The 25,372-nt window shown below is 45.7% G+C and overlaps 1 protein-coding gene across 8 annotated transcripts in view; it reads left to right on the forward strand.

Moving 5' to 3' along the window:
- Positions 1–25,372, forward strand: part of STRBP (spermatid perinuclear RNA binding protein) — a 120,145-nt gene that overhangs the window by 72,378 nt on the left and 22,395 nt on the right. For 6 of the 8 annotated variants that reach the window (XM_079962068.1, XM_079962064.1, XM_079962066.1 and 3 more), the window contains 6 exons: positions 2,597–2,741; positions 14,264–14,358; positions 14,853–14,948; positions 16,243–16,354; positions 17,950–18,047; positions 20,081–20,192. In XM_079962068.1, coding sequence (XP_079818194.1) covers positions 2,597–2,741; positions 14,264–14,358; positions 14,853–14,948; positions 16,243–16,354; positions 17,950–18,047; positions 20,081–20,192 — 658 coding nt within the window. The remainder of the gene's footprint in view (positions 1–2,596; positions 2,742–14,263; positions 14,359–14,852; positions 14,949–16,242; positions 16,355–17,949; positions 18,048–20,080; positions 20,193–25,372) is intronic. The other 2 variants (XM_079962065.1, XM_079962067.1) reach the window with 1 other exon arrangement.

Below are 25,372 nucleotides of genomic sequence, written 5' to 3' on the forward strand. Positions count from 1 at the left end.
GAATGCTGTCCTGGGCAAAGAAGAAACATTAACTGAATTTTACACCATGGAAAACCTGAAACAGTTTAAAGATGAATCGCTTGTTCTCTGCCCTTAAATCTAGGCTATCCTCCAGAGAAGGTGAGCAGAAATGGCAAAAGTGCCTTGCTTTTCTCTGCTTTGTTCCTTCTGACTGTTGCTCAGGGAGATGGCTTGGAAACATCTTTTTTTCTTTTCAGTGTGCCCTTGCTGTGCCGTGATACATGGCCACAGTTCAGGAACCAAAATTCTGTAACCCAAAAGTGTGCTGGCTTTTTACAGGTTTGCAGAAAGCCGAACACTCAGCATGCAATTCTCTTGCAACATCCTTCTCCCCTAAAAACCCAGGAGACTCATTTGTCTTAACAGTGAGATCGCATATTTGAGAATGACCAGGCCAGACCAAACCCAGTGTTCTGTTTTCAACTGTGGGCCAGCAGAAGCTCCCCACAAGGTATGGAAGTGATAAGCATCCTCTGCACTTTGTCCCCAACACATGGGACTCATAGCCATGGATATGCTCATCTTTGGTTATTATTCTTTTTATTATGATTTTTATAATTGGTGCTCCATAATGTGTTCCTGGGACGCAGGTGGCGCTGTGGGTTAAAGCCTCAGCGCCTAGGACTTGCCGATCGAAAGGTCGGCGGTTCGAATCCCTGCGGCGGGGTGCGCTCCCGCTGCTCAGTCCCAGCGCCTGCCAACCTAGCAGTTCGAAAGCACCTCCGGGTGCAAGTAGATAAATAGGGACCGCTTACCAGCGGGAAGGTAAACGGCGTTTCCGTGTGCGGCTCTGGCTCGCCAGAGCAGTGATGTCACGCTGGCCACGTGACCCGGAAGTGTCTCCGGACAGCGCTGGCCCCTGGCCTCTTGAGTGAGATGGGCGCACAACCCCAGAGTCTGTCAGGACTGGCCCGTATGGGCAGGGGTACCTTTACCTTTACCTTTACCTAATGTGTTCCTACTGTTGTTGGGATCTTTTCATAAAGGATGCTATATAAACTGAATGAATAAAAAATAAATTCTGTGCATCTGCCTAGCCTGCCCCTCTTTTGTCATAGCTGTCAACTTTTCCCTTTTTTAAAGGGAAATTCCCTTATTCCGAATAGGATTCCTCGCAAGAAAAGGGAAAAGTTGACAGCTATGTCTTTTGTATGAGTGTATTATCTGTCCTGCAGTGGTCCCTTTCGGTGGGATGTCTCTTTGAAAGTCCAGATGTGCATCAAAATTATTTGGGTCAAGAAGTTCTGAAAACATCAGTTTCAAGGAAGTCAAGAAACCCAGATATCACAGTAACAAATGTAGACAACACAGATGGGGGGGGGGGGGAATGGGTGTCTCGGCCCTGACCTAACAAAGCCTAGGTACACCAGCTTTGTTTTTGTTCTCTCTCAGAATTGGAGCTGCCCTCTCATTTATCTGTAAAGCTACATCTAATAAATAGTTCTAATGATTATAATGTTATTAAAGAAATAAACTTTTTCTCACTAGGTTGGTAGGCAGCTAAGTAACAACTTTATTTCTTTGGCTATAAGCCATTGCAAAACAGAAAGAACTTTCAGCATTGGGAGCCACAATTTTAGCTCTTAATTTTCCAGCTGCCAGAACAAATAATTTAAAAAATTCACACAGAGAAATTAACATAGTTTTCAGAATTTAAAAGTAATAGTACTACTATTATTATTTTTTTTAAAAAAAAGTAATCACAGATGTCTCATAAAGCTAATTCTCCAACTCCCCTACTAAACTATGTGTGTCAAGAGAAGTTATTATTATTTAGTATATATTGTCCACTTTGTAAGGGGCTCAGTTAGTGGAGAATGAGAATGGATAGGGGTACAGTGGTGTCCCGCAAGACGAATGCCTCGCAAGACGAAAAGGTTTTCCGTTTTTCGAGGTGCTTCGCAAGACGAATTTCCCTATGGGCTTGCTTCGTAAGATGAAACCGCTAATAGCCGCTAAGCTGCTAAGCCGATAATAGCCGCTAAGCTGCTAATAGCCGTGCTTCGCAAGACGAAAAAACCGCAAGACGAAGCAACTTGCAGAACGAATTAATTTTGTCTTGCGAGGCACCACTGTATCTTCCTTCTGACTTGCCCTTTATAAAAAAGGAAAATACGTGTTAGTTCAGACTGGCCTTTGAACCCCTGGCAGCTCTAATACCTCTACTTTAACTGTTGCTGGGGTTGGATTCACTTTCGGAATAATCCACATAGACACCAACAGGGTGTCCCCATCAACCCTGGGTGCTCAGATAGACCCACTACAAACTTCCCTGAGTTATGCATAAATAATGAGAACTTCCAAGTTCTCAGCCCGACTTAGAGGGAGAAGATTATATTGGCCTTGCCATCTCCAGTGGAAGGAAAATGAGAAGATGGGTTGTTTGGTTTTCACGTGTTGGCTTTCAAATTGTTTCAAAGCAACAGTTTCTAGGAAGTTAGTCAATACTTTGCCCTCCTGAAAATTTGGATTACAACTCCCATCAGCTCCATCCAGCATAAACACGTCTTTTTCTTTGCTGAGATTGTGATTTCCCACTGCAGTGACTCAACTGAGCAATTCTGAACTCTTTCAGAAACTCACAGAGGAGAAATATCACGTGGAGCATCATGTGGGTGAGGCAGCCGTCATCATCCGTAGCACAAAGGAGCTTCCGCTAACTCTCAAGGTGACCCTAACCTCCCCTCTAATCCGGGACGAAGCTGAGAAGAAGGACGGAGGTATTGAGAGGAGTTCCCTTGTTTTCCTGATTGTGCTAATGATTTTCGTCCTTATACTGTGCAGGTGAAAAAGGAGTTCTCTCTCCTTGTTGTGCTACCAGCAAACCTCAGTTTACTTGCCAAAAGGATGGTTAGAAGCATCTGATCTCACTAGGGATTCGACAGCCCCGTTCAGAGAAAGTTGTATACAGGAGTACAGTTGCTAACCTTCAGTTAGCTCTGTTAGTTTATGAGATTGTTACTAGGACACTATTTTCAGAACAGACCACCCAAGTCAGCTTTCAATATCATATAAACATGGTTCACTCAGGGCCTTTTCCATGGCTGACCCTAGATGTTAGAATGGACTCTTCTGATAGGTTCATCTTGCCCCTCTTCTCATCCCTGTGTGAAAATCTCTCTGTTAAGGCAGGTCTTGCTCTAAAATATTATTAATTTTTATTCCTGGGGTGGGGAACCTTTTGGTTCTCCAGATGATGTTGAACTCCCAACCATCCTTGACCATTGGCCATGATGGCTGGGGCTTATGGGAGTTGGAGCCCGTCTAGAGGGTCACAGCTTACCCACCCGTTTTCTTCCCTCTGAGATACTGCTTTTGCTACTAATCCCCAACTCTTACATAATTTTTATAAGTTTTCCAATATACCCCAAATAATAGCCAAATTATAACAAGAACAATTAATCCCCAAATTATACAATTATCAAAGTGCCAATCAACTTCCAATTAATACATTTTAGTTCTAGTGACTCCCTGCCTGATGGTTTCGGTGCATTTCACTGCGTCAGTTACAATGCAATTACAATAATCCTTAATCAACTGCTACAGAATTAGTGATTTCCATTTGTGATGTTACAATATATAAATTTATAAAGCTTCACGTGTGGAACTCAAAACTATTATCTTTCTTCTGCCCTGCGTGTGAAAACTGTTATATCGATGGAGATTCCTTCTGTCCATATATGGTGTTGCCTCTTTCACGTCCCAGCTGTTGTTTTCTCCCATCATGGCTTCAGGCGGAACTGAATCTCCAAGTTTCTCAGAGGTCTTATTTCTCCGTCCCTTGCTTCGATGTCTCGGAACAGGCGACAGTCTGCTAGAAACCATTCTGTCTAACTAGTAAAACATGTCGTAGATCTCTGCCATTTTCCCCTCAACCTAGGAAAAGGTGGGCAGTTTTCAGATGCTCTGAAGATTTACCGTATTTTTCCGTGTATAATATTAGGTTTTTTTAAACAAAAAATTAGGTTTGAAATTCGGTCTCATCTTATGCACAGGTAATGCTGAGGGGTGTTTCCTTAATTTGTAGTCCCCCAAAATAGGGGGCATCTTATACATGGAAAAATAATGTAATACTCCTTTCCAACTCCCAGAATCTCTGCAGGGTTTTTATCACAGCCCCCAAATTCTTTTCCTTCCAGCTGGAGATTTATGGCCCAATTAAACTTTATCTTACATTACATTCTGTCAGTAGAACACACAAATCTCAGTCTCTCTTTCCTTGTCTGTTGTTTTTAAATGGAGGTGAGGGGGATTGCTTTGTCTTTCCAACACAGTCATATTTGAGCTTTCCCTCCCCCTCTTTTCTTCATTTCAAATCACACAGTTTCCATTTTTTTGCTTGGTAATATCAATATTACTCCAACCTCCCTTCCTCACTTGTAAATATATTTTTATTTTATATTCTGGAGTGGGTTGCCAAATCATAAATATATAAAAGAAGCTTAGAATAAACAAATTGTGGGCTTCCCTCCCCCCAAAGGATTCTCACACCAAAGAAAATCTTATTTCAATTCAAACTTTTGATCCATGTAGCTGGTATATTTGGCAATATGTTGTTGCAACCCATATGCCAATATTTTAAAGCCAGCTAAAAGGAGAACCTCTGTTTCTTAATGGCGGTGTAGGAGGGTTTTCGCCAGGCAAAGTGCTTTTGCACTCAGCAGCCCCTGACCTCCCACATTCCATTCCAGAGTGAGAGCCAGGTACTGAGATGAACTGTGAGTGAAGCCCCTTCCCCCGTCCCTGGCGGGAACTTGCAAGGATGATTTGCCCTCTGTCATCTTTGTTTTTCATTCGTCGACGATCCCCCGCTGTTGTGGGGGCTGCCTCCATTAAGACAGGCAAGACCGGAATCCTTCTAACCCAAACTCTTAACATGTTGCCCATGGGAAAATGATTATGATTAAGTTTTTGGACAACAAGACTGTGTTCCTGTTCCTGACGTTGAGTATGCTGCAAGCAGGACTTTAAATTTATTTCAGAAACAGACTGCTCTCCTATCCAGATGGAACAGAATCTTTCCATATACATAACTCTTAGCTTTGCAAACATCATTTGGTCTAGACAAATGGTTCCCAAACTTTCTCTGACCACTGCCCCCTTGGTTCCATAAATTCATCCTCAGTGCCTCCTACCCCATAAAAGCAGTATTTGAAAAAGTGGTTTGCATGACCCAATGGGGAAGATGATAACAACAAAACCCAAAACAGTAAGAATTAATTGCACATTAATTCAAAATCCAATTTAAAATATTTTAGTTTAATTAACTAATTCAACAAAATGGATGAACAGTGATATCAGCTTTTCAGTTTCTGGTAATCATTTACATATCCCTTGCCCTCCCCAGTAATTCCCCCCCCCCCAAGCTATACTACCCATTTGGGGAACCACTGGTCTTCGGGAACCACTGTTAAATTGATCAGCTCATATTTCTGGAGTGGGGGAAGGGGTGGACAGGACTGGGTTAGACAACCTGGTACCCTCTAGATCAGCGGTTCTCAACCTGTGGGTCCCCAGATATTGTTGGTCTACAACTCCCATCATCCCTGAGCTCTGGCCTTGCTAGCTAGGGGTGATGGGAGTTGTAGTTCAACAACATCTGGGGACCCACAGGTTGAGAAAGGCTGCTCTAGATGTTGTTGGACTCCCTTCAGCCCCAGCCAAGAGTAGCCAGTGGTCAAGGGTGATTGTAGTTCAGTGACACCTGGAGGGTCACCAGGTTGCCTACCCCTTGGCTGGGATTTTTGGCCCCCGCCTAGCTCTGTGGCTTTGTGTGTATGTTAAAGGTAGGCAACCACTGTGCTGTGCCTCTGCTGCCTCCTTTCAGAACGAGTGTCAGGTCCTACTTTTATACCTGCTCAGCTTGGACTTTGGCACACCTAGCAAATTCCATTGCTGGCTCCCTTTCAGTTTTGCTATCGGTTAACAACAGATACCAAGTCTGTTTGCTTTTTGATTAAATGCTGTGTTAAATAATCTGAGCCTTAACAGTGGATACTCTGGAGAAGGGGCTTCTCACAAATGCGTTGCCCAACATGGTAGTGATGAAGCTGGTGGGTATTTTTCCTTCTCCAGAAGACCCCCCTTCTCTGCTAATTATTGATGTGTGTTTACCTTTAAGCCAATAATACCCATGAGCAGGACAGAGTTGAGGTTACTGCTAAAGTGCCATACTTAAACCGCTGCACATAACGTTCTCTGGGTGTCATCTGTCTCCTCGCCGTGTCTTGTCCCATCTCCTGTTACGCACTTGGACTTTGCTATTCAGGCACAAGAAAAGACATGGATGGAGGATGTTTCCTCTGCATTCATAGGAAGCCGGTGATAAAGTTGAGCATGGTGTGCAGGGCTCTTGCCATGTTACCCACCAACCCTACCCCAAGTACCCCCTTACCCAAGAGTAGGCCACATTGAACTCCATGGGACTTGCTTATGAGTAGGCACGCATAGGGTTGTCCCATTCATCCCCACTGGAATAGAATTCCTGCCTCGTGACTCCAGTGCTTTTTATCCTCCCCATAATTTAGCCATTGAGCAATGTCAGACTTTTGATCAACTGGTGCTGCTCTGTCATGAAGGTTGAGGCAACTGGACCCCCACCCCTCCTGGTTGCTCTTTCTCCATTTCTAGACATACCACATATTCCTCTGTTTCCCCTCTCCCCTCCCTGCCCTCCACCCCACACTGAACCATCATCACTATGAGAAGCGTTGGTCAGTTTTAATTTGTCTCCTTCAGGATGGAATTGGGGACAGGTGTTTGGAGCCCCTGGAAGGAGAAGTGTTTCACGCAGGTGGAATGGTGATGGGGTGCTTCATGGCCAAATTGGGTGGGTTGGAGATGTGGATGTGTGGAAGTGGGAATTGGGAAGGTAATAGGCTGAATGCCTCACACCAAGCCCTTGCCTTTGCAGGGATTCAGTGGGGAGCAGAAATCCTTGCTTTTTCTCCCCTATAAACACTCTCTGTAGGCAGTGAATTCAGAAGGATTTTGCTTGCTTTTACCTTTGTGAGGCAGGCAGCAAGGTGGCCCAGTTTTGCAAACTACCAGAGGCAATGGTTGACTACCAAGCCTGGCCTAAATTTGTGGGCCCCTGCAACTAATAAACTGCATTAATTTAGCAGGGATAAATGCCAGCCCTTGGCTTAGCAATCGTAATTGTAAGCATTTTATTAGAATCCAGACTTTCCCTCCAGGCATGGATTGAAAGAATCGGGAATTAATACAAGATATGTGAGGAATCACTGAGTTGTTAAGGAGGCATGGAAACAGTGGTAGAGAAACAGATACTCTCTTTTAAATCCCAGTATATTTTTGAGGATAACACTTTTTTCTCAAGGAGAATGTGCTTCACTGATGTACCAAAGCAATCCAATTCTGCTCATTTGAAAAATGACATTCTGTGTGGTGTAGAGAAGTGGATAGGAACCTTCCTCTCTTCTAAACTACAAGCCAGTGGGAGACATCCAATGGATCTGCATGCTGGGAGATTTGAAAAAGACAAAAGGAAGTACTTCTTCCCAAAGCGTATGGTTAGACTCTGAAATTTGCCACAAGATGTAGTGTCGGCCAACTTTACACGGCCTTAAAAGTGGATTAGCCTCATCTGTCACAAATTTGTCAATCAATAGCTACTAGTCATGATGGTCACATTTTACCTGTAGTGTTGAGTAATGTGTACTCAGTAGGTTTCTAAATACCAGTTGTTGAGCAACGTGAGGGAAAAGAGATCTGCTGCACACGGATCCTGCCCGTTGACTTCCCATTGGGGCATCTGGTTGGCTTCTGTGAGACCAGGAGGCTGGACTAGGTGGACCTTTGGGCTGACCCAGAAGGGAGTTTCTGATGTTCTTATCTACTCAATATGCATTGGGAATAAAGAACTTAGGTTTGGGGTGGGTTTGGTTTCTTAAAATCATTTTACGCAGTTACTACCTTGATTTTTCCCAGAGGCAAAAAATCAGCCTCCCACCCACCTTTTCTTAGCTGTTCTTATTTGTGAAAAGAATGGAAGAAAGAGAGGTCAACAGGGCTGAGAGTGGGCAAGGCTTGTGGTTAGTAGAGGGAACGAGAAGGAGAACTAGAGGGATCGTATGCTAGATAAATCATGACCCTTGATATATAGCAGGCACATCCAACTTCCAAAAGGTTGTGATCTACTACCAGTATAAAAAAGCAGCAGTGATCTACCCATTGTCGTTGGAGGGACGAGGAGCGTGCACAGGGTGCTGTGTGGAAGGAAGTGGCTAACTGGACACAGGAGGGGGGAGTTTATGGGGGGGGAGGAAAGGGAGGCAAAAGTTCTTTCTCTTCCCCCGCCAGCCCTTTCTCTCTCCCCCTAAAGCAGCTCCCCCCCCAAGCCAGCCCTTTCTCTCCCCCCCCCGCCCCATCAAAGGGAGCCGTGCAGCTGACGTGAATCCTGATAGCACCTGCCCTCCCTTCTTTCCCACCTTTCCCCCCCCCCATTGTCAAAGGGACCCAGTGCTGGAGCCGCTGCTGCAGCTGTGAAGATTGGACCTGGGTGGCAAGCGCAAGGAATGTCACCTGGCCTGGCCTTCCTGGTTGCGGCGGAGGAACCCAGCGCCAGGGCTGCTGCTGCTGCAGCTGTGACAGCTAGGCGATATTCCTTGCGCTTGCCGCACGGCCCGGCGTTCCTATAGTTTTGTCAGCCGCTGACCATTTCTTTTTTAGCTGTAATAATTTGGAGTTTTTATATATTTATACCAGAGGCACAGAACTGGGGGCTCTCCAGATGTTGCTAGGCTACAGCTCCCATCATCCCTGACCACTGGCCCTATTGGCTGGGGGGTTTGTTCCCCATCAACATGTGGAGAGAAAGGGCCACAGGTCTCCCCCCCCCCATCCCTAATAAATGCATACGCTGCCACTTTACTCAGTGGGCCCTTAAAAATCTCTTTTTTAATTCTCTTTTGCCCTTTTTTAAAAAATGTGCTGATTCCACCCCTCCTCTGCAAATCCTTCTTTTGAATTATAGAATTCATCTACCCCCTGCAATGAAGGAATCAATTATTCTGCCGTGTGCATATAAGTTTCTCCTTTCCCACTAGGTAGAAATATGTTTCATTCTCATTTCTTGGTCCCTTCAGATCTCCCTGCCCTGTCCCACTGGCCCAACTCTGCAAATGAGCTGCCTTTAGTTATCCTGCACCAACAGACCTGACACCCAGCTCAGTCTCTGGGCTGAATTTGGAGGGTGGGTGAGCAGAAGGGCGAAGACCTCCCCAAGGAAAGCCTGCAGCTTTTTGACCCAGCCTCATTTAAAAACTAATAAATCTCTTGGGTTAAGGGAGCATACAAATAACTGAAGGGTTGCAGTTTTAATGGGCCAGGTGGAGGTTAGCAGGAGCACAGGTGGCCCAGCCCAAGGCAGAACGGAGCTTTTCACTCTGGAGGGCAGTTCCCCATGGCTGCATTTCACCCCAGATGTGTTTGCGGCACTGCCCCACAGTCCTTTCTTCCTTGCTTACATTCCTCTCCCCCCTCCACCCGTGTAATGAAGTGGTTAAAGTCACCCAGTCCTGTCCACCCGAATGTCTTTTTTGCAGATGTTTTGCCTCCTTGACGGTCAGAGCATGAGCTGGCACACCTATTCTAGTGAGGGTCGCCAAAACCAGTCCTGACGCTGTGAGCCACCCCCTTGAAGATTCCACTTTTCTCTCCATCTCTCTGTTCCTCTGCAACACTTAACTCTCATGCATTGGCTGCCTGCGACGTGGGGGACTCGGCCTTGCGGAAACAGAGAGGATAAACTGAGCTTCTCAGAGCCTCACTGCTTTCCAAGGCTTCCTAACACATTCACCGTGGCCTCTTCAATTAATGCTAAATGAGCACTGTGGAAGCCCAGCCCTTGTGGGTGTTGGGTTTTTTGGGTGATAGTTATCTTCTTCCAGGTAACTTATTAAGGCAGACAGAATCTGTCTTACTTGAGCAAAGTTCCTCATTTGTTCCGCTCTTAAGGTTGTGCTTGCTTTGCCAGCAGCTTTAATGGTTACCTGGTTGCACGATTTCCCTGCAAGGTGGGCCCAGGTGGTCTCTGCATGGTTGGTGGAGCGGCCTTGCAGCCGGTCAGTCTCTCTTCTTGTTTTCCCCCACCCCCGCAATTTATTAAAAGAGATTCTTACTCACCCACTGGTTGCTGTATTGTCCAAAGCATGGTGTTGAAGCAGATGTTTCTATTGTCTCCCCCAACTCCCCGCACCAGATGCATGCACAATGTTTTTGTTCTGCATCAGAAAATATCCTAGTTTCAACCATTGGAGAAAGGAAATGTCAAAGACCCTTTCCACTCACCGAAATAAAAGATGCTGGCAAGAGTTGGGGTTGGAGGGGAGAAACAAAACAGCAACTTTTTTTAAAAAAATCTCCAAACTGTCCTTTATTGTGCTTGTAAAAGCATCCAGCAGCTAATCCCATTTACGACTTTGCAGCTTTTATTGGGAGTGTTGCAATCCTGTTGATGTGCGTAATGCAAAGAACAATGCAAATATCTGCTGCAAAGTTAATATGGGTTGAACCATAACTGTGTGGCGCTTTGTAGCTCCTTTTTGGTCACAGCCAGAGCTGAAAGCTGCAAATCAAGACGGCTTTGGATTTTCTTTGAGGTTTATGCTCTTCTACGCTTGTTAATTTCTTCTGCTAGATTACGGGTTGCATAGGGCTGTGACACGCTGAACCTTCAGGCTTTCCAGACCGCAGTAGATAAAATGATAAACCCAGCTACTTTTTATAAAGTAAACTTGGATCCTCTTTCAGCAATAAGAGAGGATGCCTAAATAATTTTATTTCAGGAAATGAAATTTCTTGAATATCTAATGTTCCAGTAAGCCATGTCCATACCATCAATGAGAGAGAACAATTTTAAGCTTTTAAGTCACTCTCTTTATGGCTCCAGAGCAGGGTTCCTCAGAGATACAGTCCTCTGATGACAGCAGCCCCAAGGAGATGGAGCCATGCCTTGGTCTGTAGGAACCAGAGTCCACATCTCCTCCCCACAGTCCTGAAGAAGAGGAGCCTTTGTCATCAGACTCAGGTGTTTCTCTTGCAGGCTGCTCAGAGAGATCAGCGGAACCCTGATGAGATACCACCACCACCATCATTTCTGTTTATAGACCATTTAACATTTGAAAAATCTCAAAGCAGCTTACAGTAGGTAAATTTATAAGCATATGTGCACAGTAAGCACAGCAAAACCATGTCAAATGATACACATAAGAAAATATGTAAAACAATATCCATAAACATAAACATGAAGCTCAGTGGCTGACCTTGGGTCAGTTACAGCCTCTTAACCTATCTTACAAGGTCACTGTAGTGATTAAAACTGAGGAGGGGGGTTAACTATGTACTCCTTGGAGACAAGCTATTCTGCTTACCTGCTTAAGAAAGCTGGAGTGGCCAGCCAGATGGCGATGTCAGTCCAGAGAGCTTCACATGGTCGCAGTTGGACCATGCCAGGTGCAAAATGCACCTTGCGCCTGGGAGATTTCTAACACCACATAACATGCACAATACTCCCACAGCTTGAAACTCCAGTACCTAGAAGAAACCCGTGGCAGCAGAATAAGGCACTAGGCCTTTACCTTGCCAGATACAGAGTTCAAGGTGTGGGGCTCTGCCCCATGAACACCTGGCCCTGGCTATATCAATGCAAGTTGCTCCAGGATGCTGCTGATGTTCTGGCTCAGCTACAGGATCGCTAGTCATGGTCCCGAAACTCACACCATAGTCCCTCTCCAATGTGCTGACCATACCTTGCCTCACCTGCCTGCCTTCCTGGAAATCTGAGGCTCCTGACTTCCCCCTTACATCAACCATCACCTGTCTCTGACAGTGGGCAGCCCAATGCATCAGGACAGCTTTTGCCCAGATGTTGGAAGACTGTTTTATTGGAGCTCCAAAATACTGCATATGACTATCAGCACAGCTTGTCCCCTGCCAAAGCATACAAGCATTTCTGCTTTGCGTATGTGAAGCTGCTTTGTGCTGTGTTAGCCCAGGTAGCCCAATGCAGGCTGTTCTGGCTAGCCTTCACCCTGGATGGTTCACACAGAACCGTTTAACTGGCAATGGTCAGGATTAAGCCTGAGGCCTTCTGCATGCCAAACAGGTGCTCTCACTGAGCTATGACCCCCTCCCCATATATTGGTCTGTTTGGCATGGTACTGGTTACTTCAGGGTCGCTGCTGGGCTCCCAGCTCCTGCCAACCCAGCTAGCGTGTCAGGGATGGTTTGAGCTGTTGACCTGCAGCAACAGGCGGGCCACAGCTTCCCCTCCCTCTTTACTACAGGACTTTTGAAATCTCTGGGAAGAAACATACTCCACCCCCCCCCCCAAAAAAAAAATAACTGGAAATTTAGCTGGGATCTTGTGCATGTGCTCTGAAGTGTGGTATTGACATGGCCCCTCCCCTAACTAATATTTGAGACCCACACAGTCATCTCATATATCTCCTGTGAATGTAAGAAAATTTCTGCTTGATCAGATCAAAGTCCTAATCATCATCATCATCATCATCATCATCATCATCATCTATTATTTATACCCCACCCATCTGGCTGGGTTTCCCCAGCCACTCTGGGCAGCTTCCAACAAAGTATTAAAATACAGTGGTCTGTTAAACATTAAAAGCTTCCCTAAACAGGGCTGCCTTCAAATGTCTTTGAAGCTGCTTATTTCCTTCGCATCTGAAGGGAGGGCGTTCCATAGGGTGGGCGCCACCACCGAGAAGGCCCTCTTTTTTATAATATTTTTCATTAATTTTTAGCATACAAATTTTTTTAAAGACATACCACACAAATTATTATACATATGTCCTTGTTTGGACTTCCTTCAGCATCTCTGATAGCCTTCCATCTTGATTATTTCCCCTACAATTCTTAACTTAATATTGCCTTTACCTTTTCTAACAAATAATTTCTCCCTTTCCATTTTTACAATATTTCTTAAATTACTCCTCACAGAACTTCTTGTAGTCCTACAGGACCACCGAGAAGGCCCTCTGACTGGTTCCCTGTAGCTTTGCTTCTCACAGGGAGGGAACCGCCAGAAGGCCCTCGACGCTGGACCTCAGCGTCCGGGCAGAACGATGGGGGTGGAGACGCTCCTTCAGGTATACAGGACCGAGGCCAGTGTTCTGCTTCCCATAGTGGCCAAGTGGATGCCTCTGGGGTGTCCCTACACATGGGTGTGTTTGCAATAACCCCCTCATTCTCATGGTCCCAAGTGGTTCTTATTCAGAGGAATACTGCCTCTGAATCCAGAACTTCCATGCAGCCATTGGGACTGGTTGTCACTAATAACCTTGCCTTCTTCCTCCAGCGAAATTCTCTAATCCCCTTTAAAGCCATCTGAGCTTTAATGTGGTGTGGCTTTAAAAAGAGAAGAGAATCCTTGTGGATATGAATTTCTCTGTGCTGAAAAAATAAAGATGCTGTAGATTGTCCAGTTGCAATTGGCTAAAACATGTTTAATTGCTGCAAAAAAGTATGTTGTTTTTTGCAAAAAAAAAAGAGAGAGAGAGTGAAAAGAGCATAAACGTCAATAGTGGTGTTGCTGTCTTGCCAAGTTGTGACTGCATCTGGGTTGCAGCTCTGGCTGAGACATTTGTGCAGTTGCCAAATGCACAGAGTTTCTTGGCTCCTGGGGTTTTAATGGCAATATCTGATCATTGTTAAACATCCCAGACCTCGCTCCCTGTAAATTGGAAGGGGGGCGCTGGGGTGAGAATAATAAAGAATTGATCACTACATTCAGAGAGAGGGGAACTGCCAAAGTCCTTCCCAGGCGCCAGGATGTGCTGAATATTTTGTAAATCTCTTCTGGTTTCATTTTCCATTCAACTCCAAAAGTCTTTAAAAGTAGCAGGGATGGTGCAAAGCGTCACACTTTTTATGGTCTGCCCCCGATGTGTTACATTTTTAAATTTAAAAAATTAATAAGATCCCAGATTCACTGTGGCCAATTGGGGGGAAAAATGCCTTCTTTTACACGGACACATATTTACTATTTCAAAAATTGGCTTCGTTTATTTTATGAAATGTCATTTTGCAGTGTTGGGAAAAGAGAATAAAATTTGGGGTGGAATCAAAAGGACTTCTGGGAGCCTTATTAAGTCCCCCACCCCCCTCTTCATGCTGCCAAGTCTTCTGTGTTTTTGTGACAGAAACCCCCTTGGTCAAATGGTGTCTGTCTCTGTTTTTCTTTATATTCCCCTTTTCCCAGTAGACAGTGTTCCGATGAAAGACCCTCCGGACTTACTCGACAGGCAAAAATGCCTTGATGCTTTGGCGTCTCTGCGGCACGCCAAATGGTTCCAGGTTGGGCTTTTCGTTCTTACCTTATTGTAGAAGTTGCTGCTTTCCCCGCTTTCCCTTTTGTCTGTCTTTCTTTCTTTCTGTTTTGAAACACATCAGAAATGCCACCTCTGTTATTTTTATTTTTATATTTTAGTGTTTTCAGTACCCTTCTCTACTCTACAGCTGAGATATTGCAGATCTGTGAGCCACTTGCTTCTCACATGTGATGGTCTGGAATGGTTACAAAGCGATGTCATAATGCTGCTTTTTTAAAAAAAATCTTTCTTCCTCTTCTTATCCTGCCTCCTGTTTAAAAAAGAAAAAAGCAATTCTACCCCCCTTGTTTTGGGTAACTTTTTTTGCTGTCATATTCTTGTTATGCATGTTTGTATGTAAAAGAGTGTTCCTTATATCCCTGTACATTAAAAACAAAACACAGAGGCTTGCTTTTTTTAAAAAAAACTGCTTATGCTGGACATTTTTCAAGTGGATAGGAACAATTCTGTTTGTTTTAGGCAAGGGCAAATGGACTAAAGTCCTGCGTGATTGTTCTGCGTATTCTGCGAGATTTGTGCAACAGAGTCCACACTTGGGCGCCGCTGAAAGGATGGGTGAGTACTGGAATGAAATTGAGCCCCACCAGTTGGAAAAGGGTTGTTAAATTGCATGGTGGGGGAAAGAGAGATTACAAGCTCATCATTTCCTTCATTCCAAAGAGTACTGAGGATTTTAAAATAAAATAAAATCATTATTTATTAAAAACATAACTTGTAAAAGGTCACAGATAGTTGAAGGCCAAAGAAAGGTCTGGTTATAGGGGAATGCTTTTGGTTGGCATCTAAAGATATGTAAGGGAGACACCAGGCAAGCCTTCCGAGGGAGAACATTCGACCAACAGGGAGCCACTGCTGAGAAGGCCTATTCTTGTGTTGCTGCTCTCCTCCCATGGAGGGGTAACTTGAAGAAGGACCTCAGATGATGATTATGGGATCTGAGTTGGTTCATATAAGGAGAGACAGTCCTTGAGTTATTGTGGTTCCGAGTTGCAAAAGGCTTTATAGGTCAAGACCAGCACTTTGGAATGGGGCTTGGGAACTAATTGGAAGCCAGTGCAGTCGGGCCAGGATTGGCGTTATGAGCTCAAGCCATCTTGCCCTGGTGAGCAGCTTGGCTGCTGGATTCTGCGCCAGCTGAAGTTTCCGAACCACCTTCAAAAGCAGCTCTGCACATTGCAGTAATCTAACTGCATGTCAGAAGAAAGTGCCCTTCACTTGGGCCACTTGCCTTAGTAAACAGAGCTATAACTGTTTGCACAGTTCGACATGGATCTTCTGATACCCTTGTGGGAAGTGAATTGAATTACTTTTGCCACAGACACAATCCATTTGGGGATTTCTCCTATGAAAAAGCCCATTGGAATGGATAGTAATTGATGTAGCTCCCGTTCATTTAACCAGAGCTTGGGCATGAAGAGCAGTCTGTGGCTCAGGAATGAGGAACCTGTCCCTCTCCAGATGTTGCTAAACTACAGCTTCCATCATCCCTGACTCTTGGCCATGCTGGCTAGGGCTGCTGGAAGTTGTAGTCTTACACCCATCTGGAGGGCCACAGATTCCCCATCCTTGCTGTGCGTGATTTCCCCCTTGTCCCCTTTGTCTGCCCAGGCATTGCACGCATCTCCTTCCTTAAACATTCAACCCCACAGTTCATTAATGCACACTTCATGCCACCATTTCCTGGTATGCAAACATTTTAAAGCGTACGCCATCTTCCCTTACACACACTTACAATCCCCACCCCTTGATGCAGAATGAAAGTAGAAAACCTAGCACCCAAGTGTCAAACAAACGTTGCCTCTTCCCCATGGGTGGTATTCATACTGACAGAGGTCTAAATGTCTTCTAGCCACTGGAGCTCATTTGTGAGAAAGCCATAGGCACGTGCAATAGACCCTTGGGTGCCGGTGAAGCTCTGCGGCGAGTGATGGAGTGTTTGGCATCAGGGATCCTGCTACCTGGTAAGAGCTGCCACAGGCACTCCCTGAGGTGCTGGGTGGTACATGCCTGGGCACACATCTCTTCAACTTGTCCTGTTTGTTACTTGTGTGCCAGCCTCAGTCCTAGTCCTGTGAGTTTTTAAAGTAGTATTTCCCCAAGCAAGTGAATCAATTGAGTGTTGTTTTAACACCCTTGGAAGGAAGAAACATGCACCACTGAAAGTCTCTTAATAATGCAGTGGTTTTATTGGGCAATCTGTACCATTTTGCAGTCTTTGTTCTGTTTTGAAATAGGTGGTGCTTGAACACAGAGGGGCTCTTTCGCTTACATTACGATAGGTTTTAAAATGCCTTGGTTCATTTGGACATTATTTTCTCCTTGTGGTGAGAGCCGGCTTTAGGCTTGCTTCTTCCCTTCTCTCTACATTGAGAAGAGTGTAGTGGAACTAAGGGAGCTTCCTTATATCTGGTCAGACTCTTTGTCTGTCTACTCCAGTGGTGTCTGCTCTGGCTGGCAGCAGAAAGGAGAGTCTTCCCCATGGTCTGGTGCCTGGTCTTTTGAACTGGACCTGCTAGGAATTGCACCTAAGTCCTTCTGCAGTGGAAGCAGATTCTCTTACCACTGACCTAGAGTCCTCCCTCTCCCCCAAGGTCTGCTCCTGATCTCTCACTGTGAGAAAAGATACTTGGGTAAAGGCTTCGGTGTAGACTTTCCTTGCTTTCCATCCATCCTTCCCATTGGTATCCCTGTTTCCTGCCCCACTGAGCAGTCACAAGGACTCACATTCTTCAAGTACCGTATTTTTCGCTGTATAGGATGCACTTTTTCCTCTCCAAAAATTAAGGGGAAATGTGTGTGCGTCCTATGAAGCGAATGCAGGCTCCTTGGCTTCAGGGATAGCCGCCTGAAGCCTTTGGAGCGCAGCGGGAACTCGCGCTGTGCTCCGAAGGCTTCGGGTTCCTTTTGCTGAAGCCCGGAGAGCAAGACTCTCCTGGCTTCAGCAGAGAGGGAGAGCTGCACAGCGCCCCTTCAGCGAAGCAGGAGGAGAAATGGAAGGGGCTCCGTTTCTCCTGCCGCTTCACTGAAGGGGCGCTGAGCAGAGAGGGGGAGATTTTTTTTTTCCCTGTTCCCCCCCTCCTATGGTCCGGTGCATCTTATGGTCCGGTGCGTCCTATAGAGCAAAAAATACGGTAATCATGGTCAAATCCCACAAAACACAGCAGAAGCTGGCTTAAAAGCATCAGCTTAAAGACATGGCAGAATGAACAGTCCTAGAATAATAGAGAAATTAGGCCCTTATCATTTTCATTTGGAGAAACCCCACCTCACCAAGGTGCTTTTGGCTGGTCATTCACCCTGCCCCTATTCTGCTGAAACTACCTGGTTTCCTTAATAATTTTGTCCTCACAGCAGTTCAGAAAAGAAGGAAGCCCAGGGCTACGACGGGTCGCCAGGGTTGCTGAACTACAGGGCCCATCCCTGAGCACTGGCCCTGCCGGCTGAGGCTGCGGGGAGGTGCAGCCACAACAGCACCTGGAAGGGGCCAAGCATCCCCACTCCCTGGCCCTAAAGTCCTTGGTGCTGATCTGAGCTGTCCTGCTTTCTTGCCCCACAGGTGGGCCCGGTGTGCATGATCCATGTGAGCGGGAGCCAACGGATGCCTTGTCCAATCTGACTGTTCAACAGAGAGAAGCCATTACCCACAGTGCCCAGGTAAAATGTGCCAGATGCCTGGGTGGGAGAGCATCCTGGGCCACCTTTTGTTCATCTCCTGTAGCCACAAGTGTCTGTTTCTGCTGCTTTTCCCATCGCGTTACTATACATCTGGGTTTCCCCTGACATTTTGCCAATTCAGCAAAATTCACCCCGGTGCCATCTTTACACCCCAAAACCAGAACATGTCAGGAATTTTCCTGATGTATGGCAAGCCTAGGAAAACCCTTAGTGCAGAGCTTTCATTTGGGTCAAAAACAAAATAAGCACATAGGCTTCCTGACCAACGTTCTATGAATACAAAAAACAACAACCAAGGTAGCCTGTGACATTAACGTTGGCTATGGAAAACATCTGCATCCTGCACATTGTATATGGTAATTGCATCCTAACTGAGTACAGTGGTGCCTCGCAAGACGAAAAGAATCCGTTCCGCGATTCTCTTCGTCTAGCGGTTTTTTCGTCTTGCGAAGCAAGCCCATTGACGGCTTAGCGCATTAGCGCTATTAGCGGCTTAGCGGCTTTTAGCGGCTTTTAGCGGCTTTTAGCGGCTTTTAGCGGCTTTTAGCGGCTTATCAGCTTAGCGGATAAGCAGATAAGCGGCTTAGCGGCTTAGAAAAGGGGGGGGGAGGGAAAAAAAGTCGGAAAAACTCGCAAGATATTTTCGTCTTGCGAAGCAAGCCCATAGGAAATTCGTTTTGCGAAGCGCCTCCAAAACGGAAAACCCTTTCGTCTAGCGGGTTTTTCGTCTTGCGAGGCGTTCGTCTTGCAGGGCACCACTGTAATACCACCTTGAGTGAGGAGATGTAGTACCAATTGGCTACTGTGGCTGAAATACAGTGGTACCTCTGGTTGCGAATGGGATCCGCTCTGGAGGCCCGTTCGCAACATGAAAAGAGTGCAGCCCGCAACTGCACATCTGCACATGTGAGGGTTGCAGTTCACCACTTCTGCACATGCGTGTGATGTCGTTTTGCACTTCTTCGTATGCGCGAGCAGCAAAACCCGGAAGTAACCCTTTCTTGTACTTCCGGGTTGCTATGGGACATAATCTGAAAGAACATAACATGAAGCAAACGTAACATGAGGTATGACTGTACTTGTTTTAGAAAGCCAGCATTTTAAGTTGTATGTTTTATGTATGGGTAATATGTGTATTCAAGCTGGACTCTTCCTCCCTCTCCCTCCCTCTGGGCTTTGGAAGCAGGGGGTGAGCACAAATGGCTCCCTCTTCCAGAGAAGTTGATAAACATGGCCTTGTGGACTGTGAACCTTGAATCTTTCTCTGAGAGTTTCTGGGTGGTTAATGGATTTTGGGAAAACTGAACTGGGGGGAAATCTGTGTTATTAGGCAGATTATCTGTTGGGCAGGGGGATTAGTTTATGATGACTGTATCTTGAGATGACTGTGTGAGTACTTGAAGGTGAATTTCATTTATTCAGAGCAGGATCTGTTGGGAAGTCAACTGGATTAATTAAAAATGAACTGGTTTGGGGTGGGGTGCAAATTGACTGACGGTGGAGTGGTTTGGGTGTGAAATTAGTGGGCTTTTCCGTCTGTGGAGTTTTAATACTAAACCTGAATGCCTTCCTATAAATTGGAACTGGAATTTTTCGATGTCCTACATCCTTCACCATTAGGTCCTAGGGCAGATTTCAGCAATTTAAAATACAACATTAAAATCAGCTTTGAAATAATTGCAGGCACAAAAATAGAGTTCTAAAATATGTAGCTCTCAAGTGTCATAAAACTGGCTTCCTTGCAGGAGTCAGGGAATGGGGAGGAAGAGCAGATTGCTTTTTCCTACAGAGCTCAAGAGTCTTCTTCCATAAGGAAAAACTGGGTTGGCACCTGTCTTACCTGCAGCGCAGGTGTTGCTTGCTGATGGGGGTGGGGCTTTCTCTCTCCTCATGTTCTTTTCTCATGCCTCCGTTACCTGGGTGGTTGGCATCAGCCAGCGGGGCAGAGCGTAGCCTGTTTAGGAGAAGCTTGTGGAGCAATGGGGCTTGAAAATAACCTTTCTTTCTTGCAGCATGCCTTGAGACAGTCAGCTTTTGGGCAGATCTACAAGGTGCTGGAAATGGATCCTCTCCCTTCCAATAAGTCGTTCCAGAAATATTCCTGGTCAGGATCCGACAAAGAAGGTAGCTGGAGAGGGAATCTCCCTGTCAGTTGAGGAGGCTTAGTATCGGGTTTTGCTGTCTTTTTTTTAGGAGGGTGGGAACTAAGAGGGTGGTAGCCCTGAATCTTTGGCTCAAGCATCCCTGAGCAGCATTTCCCCCTTTAACTTTCAGAAACAGCATGAAGTATGTCTTATCTTCCACCCTGAGAATTTGTGTTACAAATGCAAATGATTAGCAGCCTTTTACCCAGGATTGCTCAGGAATTCTAAGAAATTGGGGTGTGGGGGAGAACTGCCACCAGGGCAGTTTTGAAATCAGTTGCTAAAATCAGTGCAGCTGTGAAAAGTTCATCCTTCCCCCTCAATTCGAAACAGCATCCAAATCATAGAATTGTAGAGTTGAAAGGGACCCTCAGGGATCATCTAGTCCATGGGTAGGCAAACTAAGGCCTGGGGGCCGGATCCGGCCCAATCGCCTTCTAAATCTGGCTCGCAGACGGTCCGGCAACCAGCCTGTTTTTACATGAGTAGAATGTGTGCTTTTATTTAAAATGCATCTCTGGGTTATTTGTGGGGCATAGGAATTCATTCATTATTATTTTTCGAAAATACAGTCCGGCCCCCAACAAGGTCTGAGGGACAGTGGACCGGCCCCCTGCTGAAAAGGTTTGCTGGCCCATGATCTAGTCTAATCCCCTGTGATGCAGGAATCTCAGCTAAAGCATCCATGACAGATGCTGTTTACCAAAACTCCACCTTAAGACTCATCATTCAAAATTTGGTTCGGCCATGTTATGCAGTATTCAAATGCATAGTGAGCAAACAGTTTTCCAGTGGGGTGGGGAGAGAGAGAGAGAGAGAGAGAGAGAGAGAGAGAGAGAGAGAGAAAATGAATATTTCTGAATGGATTTGGGGGACCAAATACATAGCTGCTCCATTTTAGTCTGTTCCAAATTTGGAAAAGTAATGTGTTTTGTGTTTTCATAGAATCCTATAGTTAGAGGATTCCTTGTAGGCCAGCTAAACTTACATTCCCACCCCCACTTGATGCAGGAAATCTAGGTTCTGCTTGAAGATCTCCAGGGAAGTGGGAGACCACTACCCTTCTGAGAACCAGTGGCTAGAATATTGGACTGGGCGTCCATGAAAGCCACCAAGCTTGCTAATTGGTGTCAGAGCAGTCATTGCTTTCCGCCTTGCCTACCTCAGAGGGCGGTTGTGAAGTTAAAAGTGTGTAGGAGGGGAACCACCCTGAGGTGCTTGTAAGATAAATACCTGTCTTTCTCTATGAATAACACCGTGTGATTCATAACCTGCTTTGAAAGGGGGATGAAGCAGAATAAAGATTAATAATTGCAAGGAATCCTGAGTTTCCCTCGTAACCTGCTGCTCAGGTTCTTCTCAGCTGCTCAGGCTTTCTCTCTTAATAGACATCCTAGTTGCGCAACTCAGAATTCAAACTCCTTGCAAGGTGCAGATTTGTTGTTGTTGTTATTTAGTCATGTCCGCCTCTTCATGACCCCATGGACTGTCCTCCACTGCCTCCCGCAGTTTGGTCAAACTCATGCTGCTAGCTTTGAGAACACTGTCCAACCATCTTGTCCTCTGTCGTCCCCTTCTCCTTGTGCCCTCAATCTTTCCCAACATTAGGGTCTTTTCCAGGGAGTCTTCTCTTCTCATGAGGTGGCCAAAGTATTGGAGCCTCAGCTTCAGGATCTGTCCTTCCAGTGAGCACTCAGGGCTGATTTCCTTAAGGATGGATTGGTTTGATCTTCTTGCAGTCCATGGGACTCTCAAGAGTCTCCTCCAGCACCAGAATTCAAAAGCATCCATTCTTTGGCTATCAGCCTTCTTTATGGTCCAGCTCTCAATCCATACATCACTACTGGGAAAACCATAGCTTGAACTATACGGACCTTTGATTTGTTAGCCTTCTCCATTGCCTCCCGTTTGCAATGTGGGAATAGCAGGCAATGCTTGGGTGGTTTACCAGACAACCACACACACTGGTCTGTTTGTTCATTTATTAAGGTTCTCACACCCAGCTGGCATAAATCTAATTGATGCCTTGGCAGAGCCAGCCATGCTCCAGGGGGCTGTTTAGATACAGGTGTCTTGTGGGGGATCCTTGCTGCAGGAGTTGGGTAGCCTGTCCCTGGGCTTCAGTTGCCAGCTGCAACTCGCCACAGACCCCCTTTTCCCTGGCTGCATGTGGGACTTCCAAGCAATTAAATTGTTGCCTCTTTTGGTACCCACTGCTGTCAAAAGCATAATGGCTTCTTGGCACTTTAGTGATGGCCTAGGCAGCCCCAGCCATTTATTTTTAAAGTGAGAACATTGATCCTGTGACACCCTCTATTACGGGCTAGTTTATTGCTATTAAGGCAAATGATGGATGCCGATAGATAGGCCCCTTGTTCTCCGTTCCCTCCCCTTCCAGCCAACCTGATGGATGCTGAAGCCGGGATGCTTATAGCAGAGTTATTAGCCTGCAGCATCCAAGATAGACTTGCAGGAGAGACTCTCAGACTGGAGGTGGCTTATCAGTCCCTTCAGGGTAAGGAGAGAGGGAGGGAGCAAGACGCTCTGTTCCCAGGTGACTTGTGCCTGTGGAAATCCAGTGCTTATTTATACCCACACAGGATGTGCCGGTGAGCCTCATTAATATTTGGCCTAGGGCAAATGTGCTGTCTCTTTAGCATCCCTGCCCCAGCCCTGTTCATTCTGTTGCAGTTTGTTGGTCCTTTATGGCATTGTACTTTGCCATCTCCTCTTGGACCATGACTGATCTGTCAGCAAGGCTTGTGCATGGAAACAGTCCAGGGAGACTAGGAGGCATCTTTCAGGGATATGCATTCTGCACTGTATATCCTGCATCAAGCACAATACAGGTGAAACTCGAAAAATTAGAATATCGTGGAAAAGTTCATTTATTTCAGTAATTCAACTTAAAAGGAGAAACTCATATATGAGATCGACTCGTGACATGCACAGCGAGATATGTCAAGCCTTGATTTGTTATAATTGTGATGATCACGGCATACAGCTGATGAAAACCCCAAATTAACAATCTCAGAAAATTAGAATATTCAAGGAAATCAGCAAAACAAGGATTGCAAATTGAGCAAGATTGGACCTCTGAGAAGTAGAAGCAGATCTCGCTTTGCATGTCATGAGTCGATCTCCTATATGAGTTTCACCTTTTAAGTTGAATTACTGAAATCAAGGAACTTTTCCACGATACTCTAATTTTTCGAGTTTCACCTGTAGTTGGTCTCTAGGGACCTTTCCAGTGCTAACATTCTTCTAGCTGTTCGTGTTTCTTAATGCCTCGTTCCTTTCTTGCGGGAAGGGGAGCCAAAAGGACCTGACAACAAAATGCAGTGAAACCCCACTGTTTGACAGCGGAACGGACTCCCTCAAAGGTGGTGGACACTCCTTCCTAGGAGGTCTTTAAGCAAAGGTTGGGTGGCCCTCTGTCCTGGATGCTGTAGCTGAGATGTCTGCATTGCAGGGGGTTGGACTAGATGACCCTTGGGGTCCCTTCCAGCTCTACAATTCACTGATTCTGTGAAATAACACACAATATTAGAATGATATTCAGTAAGCAAAAAAAAACCCCGGAATACATATTAAAACACAGAACAAATCCATCTCAAGACAGTTCCAATGTTCTGGCAGTAAATCAGTTAAATTCCCACCGGTAATAAGATCCATCTCTGTTAACAGTAAGAATCCCATGAACACATTTTTTTTTTAGTTACAAAACAAAGTAAATGTTTTCTGCCTACCTCTTCCCATCTAGGACCCTGAGTTTGGTAAGAAACACCTAAATTTGTAATCCGGTAAAACTAGTAACTGACCATTAGAATACAGCTGGTAGGAAGTTTTGTCTAGGCAACAGCTGATGGCAACAGCGACCCGTATCCAGATGGCATCCCTGGACATGCTTTCCTACTTTTCCTCCAGCAAAGTTATTGCCTCGTTGAATTAATTTATCCCCGAGTCCCTTGTAATTGAACTGCATTTTGCAGGTTTACCTAGGAGAAAGTCACCTCCTTTCCAATGAGGGTGCTGGCTTTCCCTGGCAGAAAACTAGGCAGCTTACAAAGCAACTTTATCCTTGCAGCAATCTGCTGCCCTTATTCATTATTTGTTTAAAATTACTAAGCTGCCTGGCCCTACGTCACACACCATCAATCCACCTATAGCCCAATGCAGTCCTCCAGACCCGACTGCATGGCCCTTGGCACTCTCTCCAGGCTACATTTCACTAGTACAGAATAATACCCTCCCTGTGTGTGTTTCCTGACTGTGAATGTGACTGTGAGCTCTGAAAATGCCTTTTTGCTTGCCTGGATGGAGGATGGAGAGGTGTGTGAGAGAGCATGTGTAGAAACCAGCCCTCTGTACAAAGGTAAACATATTTGTGCTCTACCTACTGGTGCCTCTTCCCCTTCCCACCACCAGTGTGTGGCCCTCTGAAGGTTGCCAGAAAGGAATGTGGCCCTTGGGTTGAAAAAGATTCTGCTTTCTTTGTAATCGAGTGGCAGCTCTCTGAGGCTGTTCTAGGCCTTTGGCCCAGCTCTGCTGTGGTCCTCACCTCCTCCACAAGCCAGCTTGTTCTTCCTTTAGAAAGCTTCATATCTATCTTTCTTCACTTTCCACATCGCCTTCCTGTTGGTTTCTTGTTTCCTTGCATTTTTGGAGTGTTAAGGGTTTTCTTTAATGCTCTTTAGCTTGCTGAGTTCTGTGTAAAGCTGTCTCTGTAGCACAGAGCTGGGGACAGGTGACTGCCTTGCCTCTGCTCAAAGACTCCTCCAGGTACACACACACACACACACACACACACCACCCTCTAGGTCATGGGTTCCATTGTCCAGCTCCTCTTGCTATTGAGAAGTTTTCCTAATAGGCATCCATCCATTTGACTTAAGCACCTTAGGTTTAATTCTGCCCTCTGAGGCAGGACAAGTCTGTGCCACAGTCTCTTGTTTCTCCACACATAGCTGCATAAAGTGCTACTGCAGGTTTCACGGGATGCATCCCTCAGCTGCAGAAGGGAGTGATCTGCTGAGTGGTCTTGATGGGAAGAGCAGTGGATGGCTGGGTAAGAGGGAGCTGGATTTGGGCCAGAGACATCAAAGTACAAGCCTTAATCATCTGATACGTTTAATTTGCTCTCTCCGCTGAGGCTCCAGG

This window comes from Podarcis cretensis, assembly GCF_951804945.1.
Source record: "Podarcis cretensis genome assembly, chromosome: Z".
NCBI lineage: Eukaryota > Metazoa > Chordata > Lepidosauria > Squamata > Lacertidae > Podarcis > Podarcis cretensis.